The following is a 13212-nucleotide window of genomic DNA, read 5'->3' as shown; positions in this document are numbered from 1 at the left end:
CTGAGTACATCCATAATCTCCCTAAAAAAGGCCCTCTGGGGCTAGTGAAAAAAGATGTGGTGTTAATTATTCCCAGAGTAGGGCATTTCTTTTAAACTCCAAAGTGGGAAGAACAAGATGGGACCTGTGGACTGAAATATTTTCAGGATCTCTTTATGGTAACAATGATGATAATAATAATGATGATGTCTTTAAGCCAGGACCACTACCTGCTCTAATCTAATATCTAATATACGTGCAGCAGGAAGAACTACTGAATTTAAATCATGCCAGAAACCCAACTCAAAACAGAAAAGCACTCCATCCCTCTGTACCCCTTTTATTTATACACTTGTGCAAGAGCTCCTTGAAGACAGAACTAGTCTCAGAACCTGGTACAGTATATAATAGGTATTTAATGTTTGCTCAAGTGCTTGTTGATGGGTTATCAGTAATGCACACCAATGTAGTCTGGAAAGGACAACAGGATTTAATATTTGCCACATCCAGTTTCATTCAGTTTTATTGAGGCAAAGAATCACCGATGAGGAAAACTGAAGAAGCCCTCCATTACTCCTTCTAAGCTGAGTAATCAGATTCAGACTGATCAAGATGGGTTAGTATGTTTCACTATTAAAAGAATATTCAGCACACAACTCTAAAGACCTTGATTGATAAGATTCCCTGTTAATATGCTTTGATCCATGCTCTTGTCCCATTTTCCTTTCTGGTCCAATGAAGCATTCCTCTTTCAGTCACCTTTGGCACAGTCCAGTCATTCATAGTAGACAAAGGAAAAGTCCCAGAAACCTGTTCTGTTTTGGCCAGTTTTCTTTTGCTGTAAGCTTTGGTGGTTAATATGCTTGACGAATTTTACAGTTTCTCGATCTCTATAAACCAATGCCAATGAATTCTCTTCTGGATTCACTGTTAGGAGCTAAAACAGGTAACCAAAGCAATGGTCAGAACAGATCATTTATTTCCCATGTACTCACTTCCTCCCTTCTTCCACATTTCATCAAACATCAGTGACTTGGCACATAACAATTTCTAAAATCAGTCACTCAGATGATTTGAAAATCCTTTAGAAGTTTTTTCTCTGGCTACAGTGGGGGCTGATGTTGCTCTGGGTATAAAAATATGTTTACCGTCATCACTAGATAGAATATACCAAAAGAAGGCACCTGATGAATTTATTCCTTACTATATGGTTCATGTCCTTTACAAGCTAACTCAAGAGAGGTAGGATATGGATGTCATTTATATATTTATTTATTTTTGACTGTTCTTTATTGTTAACATGATATTATAATAACTTATTTTGGTACCAGGGAAATCAGTTTCTGATTTATATCATGTGCTCTTTTCTGAACCTCTATGTATAGTTTTGGACCAATCACCACCACGGTTTCCTTTCTTTTTGTTGTTGTTATTCATCCTTCATTTTATTTTATTTTTTATAGGTTAATTTATTTTTAGTTTTCAACACTTACTTCCATAAGTTTTAAATTTTCTCAGCCTCCCTCACCTCTCCTGTCCCCGAGATGGCCTGCAATCTGATATAGGCTCTACATAAATTCTTATTAAACATATTTTCACTTTAGTCATGTTGTATAGAAGAATTAGAACAAATGGGAGGAACCAAGAGAAAGAAAAAACGAAACAAAAAAGAGAGCAAATAGTCAGCTTTGATCTGCACTCAGACTCTATACTTCTTTCTGTGGATGGGGATGGCATTTTCCATTGTGAGTCTTTTGGAGTTGTTTTAGGTCTTTGTATTGCTTCTCAGAGCTAAAGCTATCAAAGTCAGTCATTGCACACTGTGGCTGTTACTGTGTAGTGTTCTCTTGGTTCTGCTCACTTCACTCAGCATCAGTTCATACAAGTCTTGTGGATGTTATTTATTATTTAATCTTCCAATGGACTTAGCAGCATGTTAAACAGTATGCAGGCAACTCAATAAATATTATGCTCTAGCCTTTCTCCTCCACACCAAGTGTTCCTTTAAGAGACTTGAAACTATTAGCAGGAAGACCAAACAGAGATGTACTATTTCCCAGACACCTATGGAGGTTCGTTCATAAGAACCAAGCCTCCAAAATACAGTGAGAGGCAGAACAGAAAGGGTACTGGTCCTGGAGTCAGATCTATGTATGAGTCAAAGGTCTGATGCTTACTAGCTGTTTGACTCTAACCAAGTAACCTAACTTCCCTGAGCCTCAATTTCTGAATCTGTAAAATGGGGATAATACTTTAACTTACAAGGTTGTGGGGAAAGCAACTGTATACCTTAAAGTGCTACAGAAATGGCGATTATCATTGTTTCTTAAAGTTTCCTCAAGAACTAAAAGGAAGATCCTGGAAAAGACCTGCATAAAGTGATGCAAAGTGAAATGAGCAGAACCAGGAAAACAGTGTACACAGTATCAGCAACATCTTGTGACGATCAACTATGAATGACTCAGCTCATCTCGGAACCCAATGATCCAAGATAAGTACAAAGGATTCACAAAGGAAAATGCTATCCATATCCATATAAAGAACTGATGGACAATGCAGATTGAAAGCATATTTTTTTTCACTGATTTTATTCTTTCTCATGTTTTTTTAATGTTTCTTTTTCACAGCTGTGACTGATATGGAAATATTTCTTTCATGATAGCACGTGTATAAAACTATATCAAACTGCCTACCATTTTCAGGAGAGGGGAGGGAGAAAAATTTGGAACTCAAAATCCTGTAAAAATGAATGCTAAAAATTTTCTTGATATGTAACTGGGGAAAAAAATAAAATACTATTAAAACAAAAAATAAAATAAAAAATATGTTATGTTAAAAAATTAAAAGAGCTAAAAGTAACAAAGCACTTAAGCACCTCACCTCCTCATCTTCGCCTTTGGCAATGTAGGAAGTAAAGCCACCATATTCTGTTTTCCATCCTTTAAAGGAAAATAAAAACCCAGAGCACTCAGAAAACTATGTTGCACTTAATCTCTCCTGAACCATTCCCAGCAGGTATATTCTGTGTGTATGATGAGGGAAAAGAGGAGGAAGATAGTCACCAAATTCATCACTCAGTGGCTAAAGCAACTATGACTACTGTCTTCTTCCTTTCCCCAAATTCCTGTTGCTACTGACTGTTTATTTTCAACCCAAACAGATCTAACAGTTAAAGGTAGAGAGAGGAAAACAGTAGTTATATAGCAGGGAAACATGAAAAGGCTAGAATCTTAGGCATAAGGGAATTTGTGGGAGATAGTGACTGTGTCCATCTAATATTCCAAGTTATACAATGAAATTTTGTACTAGATGGGAAGACTGCTTTCTAATATCTATTTTAATTCGTAGATTCTATGATTCAAGTAGCAAAACAAAACACTTCTGTGCAAAGCAAGGCAAAAACTAGTATATGAAAGTCTCTGATCTGAGAGATTTCCCTACACTGTAGTTAGAGCCGTGTCCCTCCGGTAAGGCTAACAGTCATCAGAACAAAGGTGCCATTTTTCTTCCTTACCTTTGCAGCCACAGTAGAAAAGCAGGTCCAAGGCAAATTCAGTATTTTTGGAGTCATGCACTAGAGTGTAATGGCCATTCTTCCAACGCCTCAGCTCTCCAATGCATTTGGGGACACTTGATTCTAAGAAGGAACAGTAAGATAAAAATGGTTGGAAAATCAATTAGAACAAGAGAAATAATCTTGGCATAACTTGTTGGATAAGGAAAGGCAGGCAATAGTCTTAACAAGCCACTAGGGGGAAAACACTTGTCAAAGATCTGCAAATTACCTACTGTTAACATGATCCAGTCTTATAAATGATTTTAAAAAACTATTGCATCTGAAAAAATTCTATGTAGTCCCTTAAATGTCCCTTAGCTCTATCCATATTTGTCAATGAAACCTAAAACCCCTGAGCAAATTCTGTTTTTCATATCACCAGTCTAAGAAATGTAAGCGTCTTCTTATAGATCTCTTCCAATACATAGATTCCCACGAAAATCATTTCTAGAATACAAAACAATCTTAGAGGTCTCCATTTCTTTTAGGCCCTAGACACAAAAGTCAATGCTTAGCTTTATCCCTAATATGGATGCTTCAAAGATCCATCACTGGCCTTCTCCTTCTGCATTCTCTTCTTGGCCAAACATTTACTCTCAAAACTCCAAGTAACTCCTCTATGCAAAAGAATCTCAAATCTCCACCTCAGATTATGACCTCTTTTTTTTGAGCTCCACAACTGCATTTCCAGATGCTCCAGGACATTCAACCTGTTATGTTCCCCTAGCACCTCAAGCTCAACCTGTCCCAAACTAAGTTCATTATCTTTTCTCCTATACCTGCTATTCTTCTTGATTTTAACCATTTTTGTCTTTGGCATCACTATTCATCCAATCTCCCATGCTTGCAGTCTTGGAGCTCTTTACTCTTTTCTTAACTTTTATTCAATTAGTTACCAAGTTTTGTTTATTCCCCATCAGCATCATCAGTCATGTCTTCTCCTATTCCCACTGTTACCATCACAGTCCAGGTCCTCACTATTACACAATTGTATGATGACAATGATCTCCTAACAGGTCTTTCTTTCTCTACTTTCTCCCACCTCCAACCTGTCATTTATACAGCTACCAGAGTAATCATTTTTACATAAATGTTGTCATGTACTCTTCTGCTCAAAAATCTTCACAGGCTCCCTATCGTCTTCTAAGTTCAAACTCCTGTACTCAAATTTCAAGGCCCTTCACAATCTGATGCCACCCTACAGGTATCATCACATATTGCTACCCTCTAGGCACTCTAGTTCATCCAACTGGCCTGTTTCCAAATCAGATAGATCTTCTTCCCTACCTCCAGGCTTCTGCTCCCCATTCTATCCTTAAAGTCCAACTCAAATTTCACCTTCTTCATGAAGCATTTCCTGAAGCCCTAATCAGCAACAGCCTTACCCTTTTTGCACTGAATCCATCTGTCATACAATATTGCATAACATAGTTATCTGTGATTTACACTCCACTGCAAATATACTAAAAGCTTCAAAAATGCAGAAACTATTATTTTATTTTTGTATTTCTTCTTCTAGCGTAGTACTTTTCACATAGCAGGCACTGGACAATTTGCTGTTGTTATTATGAATATCTTAATGAGGCAGATGATGTCAAGGTCCCTTCTGACTCAGATAAAGGCTGTTGTCAGCTTTGGACATGGCTGAGGGTAAAATCATCCAGGACTTGTTTTCTTAAACAAGTCTAGTGTGTGGAGTGTTTTCCTACAGGCTTTGGAAGATCCCTGAAAATAAGCTACATTGATGGCCAGTCAGTATCCTATTGTTGTACTTGTGCCAAGTGGTATTGTCCCTTCATCTATAGAGCCACCTTGCTCACCAAATTTCATAGAGTACTGTCTTAGGAAAGAAAATAAGTATATGAAGCATGAGGAGAGAAAAATGATGGATGAAAGAGGGGGAAGAATTTCACAGCCTGGTTTAGTAGTTGTTTAAAGTCTAAGCTGACTTTGCAGGAGCTCAGATAATGATGTCAAAAGGAGCAGGTAGCTTATAATTGAAATCATCAAATATTATAATTAAGAAGAAAGCCATAGGCCTCTCTATTTCCTTTTATTTTTGCTTTGTTCAAGTCAGATTACTTCTCCCTCTGGTTTCTTAATCTTGTTTGTAGGCTATTTGCCACCATAATTCCTCCCCCTACAATTTCCTTCTATCCAGATGATAATCTATTTTTTTTTGTCTTCCTGTATGACAAATTTTTCTTGGGCTGGAGCTGTCCCGAGCTTCCACTCCTCCATTCTACAGCTATATTTCCTTGTACATGAGGCTCATTTCATTGAGACAGATGTTATATATGTTCTGTGTAGTTCCTAGAACCCTGTTAATGTTCAGTACACAAACATTACAAGAGCAGCTTACTATTCTTTGCCTTTTCCTTCTCTGGTTCCGGGGCTGTTTTTGTCTTGCTGTGTTGGCTTGTGTGGCCGCTACCCTCCTGATAGTTTTCTGGTTTGGAAGAAACATGGCTAATGTTTTTGCTTTCTTCTTCACTGTCTTCTGTGTGCTCCTCAACATCCTCATCTGAAAAGGCTAGGAAGTGAAGCTTCAGACCTGTGAAGTTGGACAGCAGCAAGAACAGGGCCTCAGAACGAAATAACTCCATGCAGTCCCTCAAGACATCTGGAAGCTTCTCTTCCTCAGCTGTTTCATAAAACCTGAAAGGCAACAACTTTAAGGCGTTCATCACAGCTCCAGGCTTGAAAAGATGTACACTACACAGACTTGTCACAAATTAAGTGCCTCTCCCCAAAATTTAGCGTGCATAAGAAGCTAAAAGAGAGACCATTTTTCCTCTTGCAGCCATTGGTTATTCCTATTAACATGATACCAACTAAGTAATGTGTCCACATTCATAAAGTCAGGCCCTCAGAACATGTGAATCTTATGACTAGCAGCACCATACAAGAGTAGGACTTAAGTCAAAGGCAAGTTCCTTAGACAAAAAGGACTACCTTTTGTTGGGGGGGCCTTGTTGGCTCCATTCTAGATCTTTTTTCTCCAAAGCCTCACATATCTCTTCATATTTTTCAGACTGAAAAACAAGTAATTGGAACAGTTAGCAGAATTCTTCATTATCCACAATCTCACATTCTTTTTGCTAGTGTATAACCATTAGGCTATACAAAAAGTTTATTCACTGAAAAATTACTGGTTCAGTTTCTGTGACTTTAAATCTTGTTTAAATGTTCTTTACCCAGTGTATTTTGCCCTTGAGTCAATGAGGCCTGGGAGCACTTATAAGCAGCATGGTCTAGTTAAGAGTCCAGGTTCTAGTTTTAACTGAGGATCTGAACACTCTGATTTTAGATCTGATTCTACCACTCTTTGTGGAACTTTGAGTAAGTCATCCAATTGCTTCAATTCCTTAATCTATAAAAAAATAACACCCCCATAACATACGCCCACTGAATTCACAAGACTGCTTTTAAAGATAAAAAAGGCTAAATTTAGTTACGACCATTATCATTATAATGAAAATCTTTGATGATAAAAGGCTAGTAGGCCATGCTCATTCAATCAATATTTGGTATAAGAAAATCCCAACTGAACATAAACAATTTGTACAGTGTCTTGTGAAGCCAGTGTTTTTAGTTCCAGTTCTCACTAACTTTGTAACCTTAGGTATATCATTATCCCTCTAAGGTCCTTTCTAATTCTATAATTCAATGACTTTTATGATTCGCTGTAATGTGATTTTATCCCTACCACCAATTAGCACTTACTGAGTTCCTAAAAGCCCATAAGAGATATAAAAACACTGAAAAGTAGGAAAACCAAGAAGGTAGGAAGGGAGTTTTATGTACAAGAGAATAATAGCAATAATGTCAAGTGCTGTTTCTTTAATTTAAAGAAAATGAACTGAACACTGTAAATGACTAAGAACCCTGACCCCACAGGGAATTCAAGTTTTTTCTTGTATTTGTATTATTTGATGGAACAGTGGGGCTGCAGAAGTAGATCAGCAAAGATAATTCCCTTGAAGACCTAGTTAATCCTTTATCCACCTTATGCTTCTATGCCTCAGAAAGAGTAAGTATGACAACATGCAAAGCAATAAGGGATTGGCCGTGTCCTTTTGAGTCACCTTGAAAAATTCCTTCAGCAGAATTTCAGATCGCTCCTCAAACTCCTCTTGAATTTGAGCCTGGGAATCAACGTCCATGTAGACTGGATTAATCCATTCATACAGAATTTCACTCTGCAAAGAAACAGAAAATAAAAAGGATGTATCTACCATGTCCCTAACTTTAATTCTTGGTCAAAGACTTTGGGGCACTGGTAAAGTATGATTCACATATCTTCCAATTTATAAGTGGATGTGTAATACTTTACATTGAAGACAGAAGTCAACATCAGACTAGGTAGAACTCAACAGTTTATTAGGAACAGTCACTTGGAAATTTAGGGAAATAACTGAACCTACTAGTGGCTAAAATGAAAGTAGCTTATTCTTACATCTCGTGGAATGTGAGGGCTACGAGGTAAAAGGGGCTCAAAGTAACTTGAGGGTCTTGTCTGCGGAGGGCCATGAAACCAGCCACTTATAGACAGCCGACATTTTCCTTCAGACAGAACTTCAGACACCTGAAAGAATAAAATCAGGCACAAATGAGTATTACAGACAACTACAGAGGTTACTTGCCAAAGCACATACGTTCTGCTTCTGTAAAAGTGCAGATGATATGTCCCAGAGCACCACGTTTTGATGTGAAAACAACATTGGTAGGAAACAGGTACCCACTAAATCGTGCCTGATTTTGAAAGAACGTTCACTGACAGTTCGATCCATTTGTGGCTTGCCATCTTTACCTGGTGGTAGGATACTGGAGACACTTCGAAGAAAACCAAGGTGTTCCAAGAGGGGATGAGAGACTTAACAATCTGCTTCGGCTGGAGATGTTCTACACCAGAAGAAAGCACAACCAAAGGTGTCGTTCACAGGTATCATTAAGTATTACTATTACTATTCTCTTGTTTAATTTTATGTAGAAGGGACAATGATTATGCCCTGGTCCAAATCCTGAAAACTAATACTTAAACCTGGCTATTGTGCCTTCAGGTTCCTAAGAAACTGAGGAAGTCACGTCCTCTCTCTGAGTCAGTTTCCTCTACTCCACAATGAACGGACTGAAGTAAATAATCTTTAAGGCCCCTTCTAGCTCCAAATTCTAGGATCTGAGGATCTTAAAATGTTAACAATTCTTTCCAAAAATGAGGACAGCTGGTTTTAATGTTGGCATATTCTTGACTGTTGGCCACATGGAAAGTATCTGGTCATATGGAGTGACCGTGTAAATTAAAGAGTTTTTTTTAACTCTGTACCTTTCTACTGAATAATCAACATAGTTATGAAGGTGAGTCTGACTCTACCTTACCTAATTATCTACCCAATACATCCTAGGCCAATGATCATTCCTCAGATAGAACTCAGTAGCCTGAGAAGATAAAGAGATCATAATCCTAGTGCTTGCACTAAATCTGGAGAAGCCCGTATTAATGAAATAGCTTCTCCAACCTCACAAAGCATAGATTTATTTCCCTTCTAATTCAGTGACTCAATGAATGAATAGGACTTGATTAATGGTCACATATTAAAATGTGAAAGCTGAGTAAATTTCCTGGTTCCTTTTTGAAAAACACAGATGATGGCACTGAGTGATAAAACGTGGGAGTCTTTTTTTAGCTTACCATCTGTACTGTACAGGTCCAAGGTACCACCAAGGCTCTTGTCCCAAGGAGGAACGAGATAAAGAATGAAAGCAATTCTTCTTCCCTCTAGTTCATCATCATGGCAGAGCAGGATATCTGCAATGGCATACAACTGAGTACCTGGCCTACTTTCTGTATACATTTGCAGCAACTAATCTACACCAAATTTTAATGCTTATCTAAGTGACAGAGACTCTATCTTTATTCTAGGTAGGTAGCACAATGGAGAAAGTGCTAGACCTGGAGTCAAGAAGACCTGAGTTCAAATCTGGCCTCAGACATTTAACAGATACATAATCCTGGGCAATCACTTAATCTATTTGCCTCAACTTCATCTATAAAATCAGAATAATAAACCCACATAAATCCTCAGCATTCCTATACATTACTGACAAAGCCCAACAGCAAGAGATAGAAAGAGAAATTCCATTCAAAGTTACTGTAGACACTATAAAATATTTGGGAGTCTATTTGCCAAGACAAACCCAGGGCCTATATGAACAGGGCCTATATGAACATAACTACAACACACTTTTCACGCGAATAAAATCAGATCTAAATAAATGGAAAAATATCAGTTGCTCATGGTTAGGCCGAGCTAATATAATAAAAATGACAATTTTACCTAAATTAATCTATCTATTCAGTGCCATACCAATCGAACTACCAAAAAATTATTTTACTGAGCTGGACAAAATAATAACAAAATTCATCTGGAAAAACAAGAGGTCTAGAATATCTAGAGTATTAATGAAAAGAAATGCTAGAGAAGGTGGCCTAGCGATACCAGATATTGAACTGTACTACAGAGCAGCAGTCATCAAAACTGCCTGGTACTGGTTAAGAAACAGGGGTGTGGATCAGTGGAATAGGATAGGTACACAAGTAGGAGAAATCAACAAGTTTAGCAATCTACTCTTTGATAAACCCAAAGAGGCCTGCTTCTGGGCTAATAATTCATTATTTCACAAAAACTGTTGGGAAAATTGGAAAATGGTAGGGCAGAAACTGGGCATAGACCAATATCTTACACCATATACCAAAATAAAGTCAAAATGGGTTCATGATTTAGGAGTAAAGGCCGATACTATAAGTAATTTGGGAGAGCAAGGTATAGTCTATTTATCAGATTTATGGAAAAGAAAAGAATTCATGACCCAACAAGAGATAGAGAGCATTACCAAATGCAAAATGGATAATTTTGATTATGTCAAATTGAAATGTTTTTGTACAAAAAAAGCCAATGCAACAAAAATTAGGAGGGAAGCAGAAAATTGGGAGAAAATCTTTGCAACTAGTATCTCTGATAAAGGCCTCATTTCTAAAATATACAGGGAACTAAGCCAAATATATAGGAACACAAGCCATTCCCCAATTGAGAAATGGTCAAAGGATATGAACAGGCAGTTTTCAGAGGAAGAAATTAAAGCTATCTATAGGCATATGAAAAAATGCTCTGGATCACTACTGATTAGAGAAATGCAAATCAAAACAACTCTTAGATACCATATTTCTCCTGTCAGATTGGCTAAAATAACAAAACAGGAAAATGATAAATGCTGGAAAGGATGTGGGGAGATTGGAACATTGTTACATTGCTGGTGGAGTTGTGAGCTGATCCAGCCATTTTGGAGAGCAATTTGGAACTATGCCCAAAGGGGTATAAAAATGTTCATACCCTTTGACCCAGCATTACCACTTCTAGGGTTGTATCCCAAAGACCCATATGTACAAGGATATTTATAGCGGCTCTTTTTGTGGTAGCCAAGAATTGGAAATCAAAGGGATGCCCATCAATTGGGGAATGGCTGAACAAGCTGTGGTATATGAAGGTAATGGAATACTATTGTGCCATAAGAAATGGGGATGATACGGACTTCGTAACAACCTGGAAAAACCTACACGACATAATGCTCAGTGAGCGGAGCAGAGCCAGGAGAACATTGTACACAACCACAGATATATGGATTCTGTGAGGACCAACCCTGACATACTTTGCTCTTCTCAGCAACGTAAGGTGCAAGGACAACTCCAGGGGACTCACGATGGAGAATGCTATCTTCATCCGGAGAAAGAACTGTGAAGTTTGAATACAGATTGAGGCGTACTACATGCTCGCCTTTTTTGCTTCTCTTTTGTTTTTGTTTTTTTTTTTTTTGTTTGTTTGGTTTTTTTGGTTCTGTCTCTTCTTTCTCATGATTCATTCCATTGGTCATAATTCTTCTCCACAACTTGACTAGTGTATAAATTAATTCAATGCGAAGTTATACATGGTAGTTATATGAGATTCCAGGCCATCTTGGGGTGGGAGGGGGGAGGGAGGGGAGAAAATCTGGAACTCAAAATTATGTAGAACCGTGTGTGGTAAACTAAAAATAAATAAATAAATTTTGAAAAAAAATCAGAATAATAATAATAATAATAATAATAATAATAATAATAATAATAATGCTACCCTTCCAAGGTTGCTGAGAGGAGAAAATATTTGTAAATCTTAAAGCACTATGTAAATGCTAGCTATTACTATGATTATTATTTTTGAAATCGTGAATTTTAAAAAGTTAAAATAACTGCATGATATAGTGAAGAACACTAGATTTAGAGTCAGGAAGACCTGGGTTTAAATTCTCACTCTAAATCTCCCAGCTAGCTATGTGATTATGAGCAAATTCCTTTACCTCAATGAACCTGTTTCTTCATCTGCTAATAAATCTGCCATAAATCTGATAAATAGACTATATGTGAATAATACAATGTAGTTGCATCACATACTCATTTAATTTAGCAACTATAAATACTTTTGCCCACCATTCTATGCAGTGAATGTGAGACATGACTGTTTCCCCAGTCCCTGATAAGGCACCCTACATTCTGAACCCTGTCAACACTCATAACTTTTCTACAGCCAGAAGTGTTAGGACAGAGGCACTGATGAGACGCTGGGCAGTGGAGTGGCAGTGCCTTGTCCAACTGTGGTTATAACATTCTCTTTGAAACTTCAGGTTCTTTCTGCTTTTCTCCCATCCCATCGTAGGGATAAGCAATAAAGCAAGTTTCAGAAGAGACAAAATCATTTTCTTAAAGAGATCTGCACATACAACAGGGAACAAATGACACCTATCTTAGTGATGACTGGGGTCAGAATTTCCCTATGAAAAAAATGATGTTTCCTCCTAAGTATACTCATTAGTAATATCCATTAACTTTCATTTTTCTCACCTGTATACTCATACTTAGCACAGAAGATATCAATAGTTGATTCCAAGTCAATCTCAGCAATGTCAGAAAGCCATCTCCGGAAATCTTCAAACAGAACTTTCCTAAAAAGCAAAGGTGTTAATCATCATGTTATATATTGTTTTTTGTACTCCTCTTCTAGGCCAGAGCTGTTATTGTTTGGAGGCAGGGAAACATGCCAGAGGAATTACTAAATTCCTAGGATTTAATGGGAGCTATTTTGGGGGGGGATACTAGCTATATAGTTGGCCAAAAAAACTAAATGACCTTGAACAAACCAAATCTAAATATCATACGATATGCTTAGTGTAAAAATTACATAGATAGGATTAGTATACTAACAACATTAAAACTGAGCACAGCTTTAGATTTTATATGTCACAATATATTTCATAAATCCAGAGGCTACTAGACCCAAAGTCTTAAATGTGGATTCCCCTAAATACATGGCCCTACCATTCACTGGCAAGACCAGTTTCATGGACATATTTCATGGAAAGGCTTCATTTACTAAGTCTGTGTCTATACTATGGAAAGCTTTCACTTTAGCGAAGGCTTACTTCTTACAACACTTTCAGATTCTTAACTGTTTCCATTAGAGAAGCCATACAATCTACCTAGAAAAATTCTGAGATCAGTATTTGGCTGGATAAACTTCATAAAACAAATCCACTTAAAAAAAGTGGACTCAGTCAAAAGGCTGCTCCCAAGGACCTAGAAGTCCATA

The 13212-nt window shown here is 37.4% G+C and overlaps 1 protein-coding gene across 1 annotated transcript in view; it reads right to left on the bottom strand.

Annotated features, from left to right (window-relative positions):
• Positions 1–455: 455 nt before the first annotated feature.
• OGFOD1 (2-oxoglutarate and iron dependent oxygenase domain containing 1) overlaps positions 456–13212 on the bottom strand; it is a 22269-nt gene continuing 9512 nt past the window's right edge. Inside the window, exons 4-13 of the mRNA XM_036749088.1 lie at positions 12468–12568; positions 9228–9344; positions 8349–8440; positions 7995–8123; positions 7624–7737; positions 6491–6570; positions 5898–6193; positions 3494–3616; positions 2860–2918; positions 456–916 (exon numbers count right to left, since the gene is read on the bottom strand). Of these exons, the coding sequence (XP_036604983.1) occupies positions 755–916; positions 2860–2918; positions 3494–3616; positions 5898–6193; positions 6491–6570; positions 7624–7737; positions 7995–8123; positions 8349–8440; positions 9228–9344; positions 12468–12568 (1273 nt within the window). The 3' untranslated portion in view covers positions 456–754. The remainder of the gene's footprint in view (positions 917–2859; positions 2919–3493; positions 3617–5897; positions 6194–6490; positions 6571–7623; positions 7738–7994; positions 8124–8348; positions 8441–9227; positions 9345–12467; positions 12569–13212) is intronic.

The sequence above is a fragment of the Trichosurus vulpecula genome, chromosome 3 (assembly GCF_011100635.1).
Source record: "Trichosurus vulpecula isolate mTriVul1 chromosome 3, mTriVul1.pri, whole genome shotgun sequence".
Classification (NCBI taxonomy): Eukaryota; Metazoa; Chordata; class Mammalia; order Diprotodontia; family Phalangeridae; genus Trichosurus; species Trichosurus vulpecula.
The sequence above is the reverse complement of the archived record's forward strand: the minus strand, read 5'-3'. Positions and strand labels throughout refer to the sequence as shown.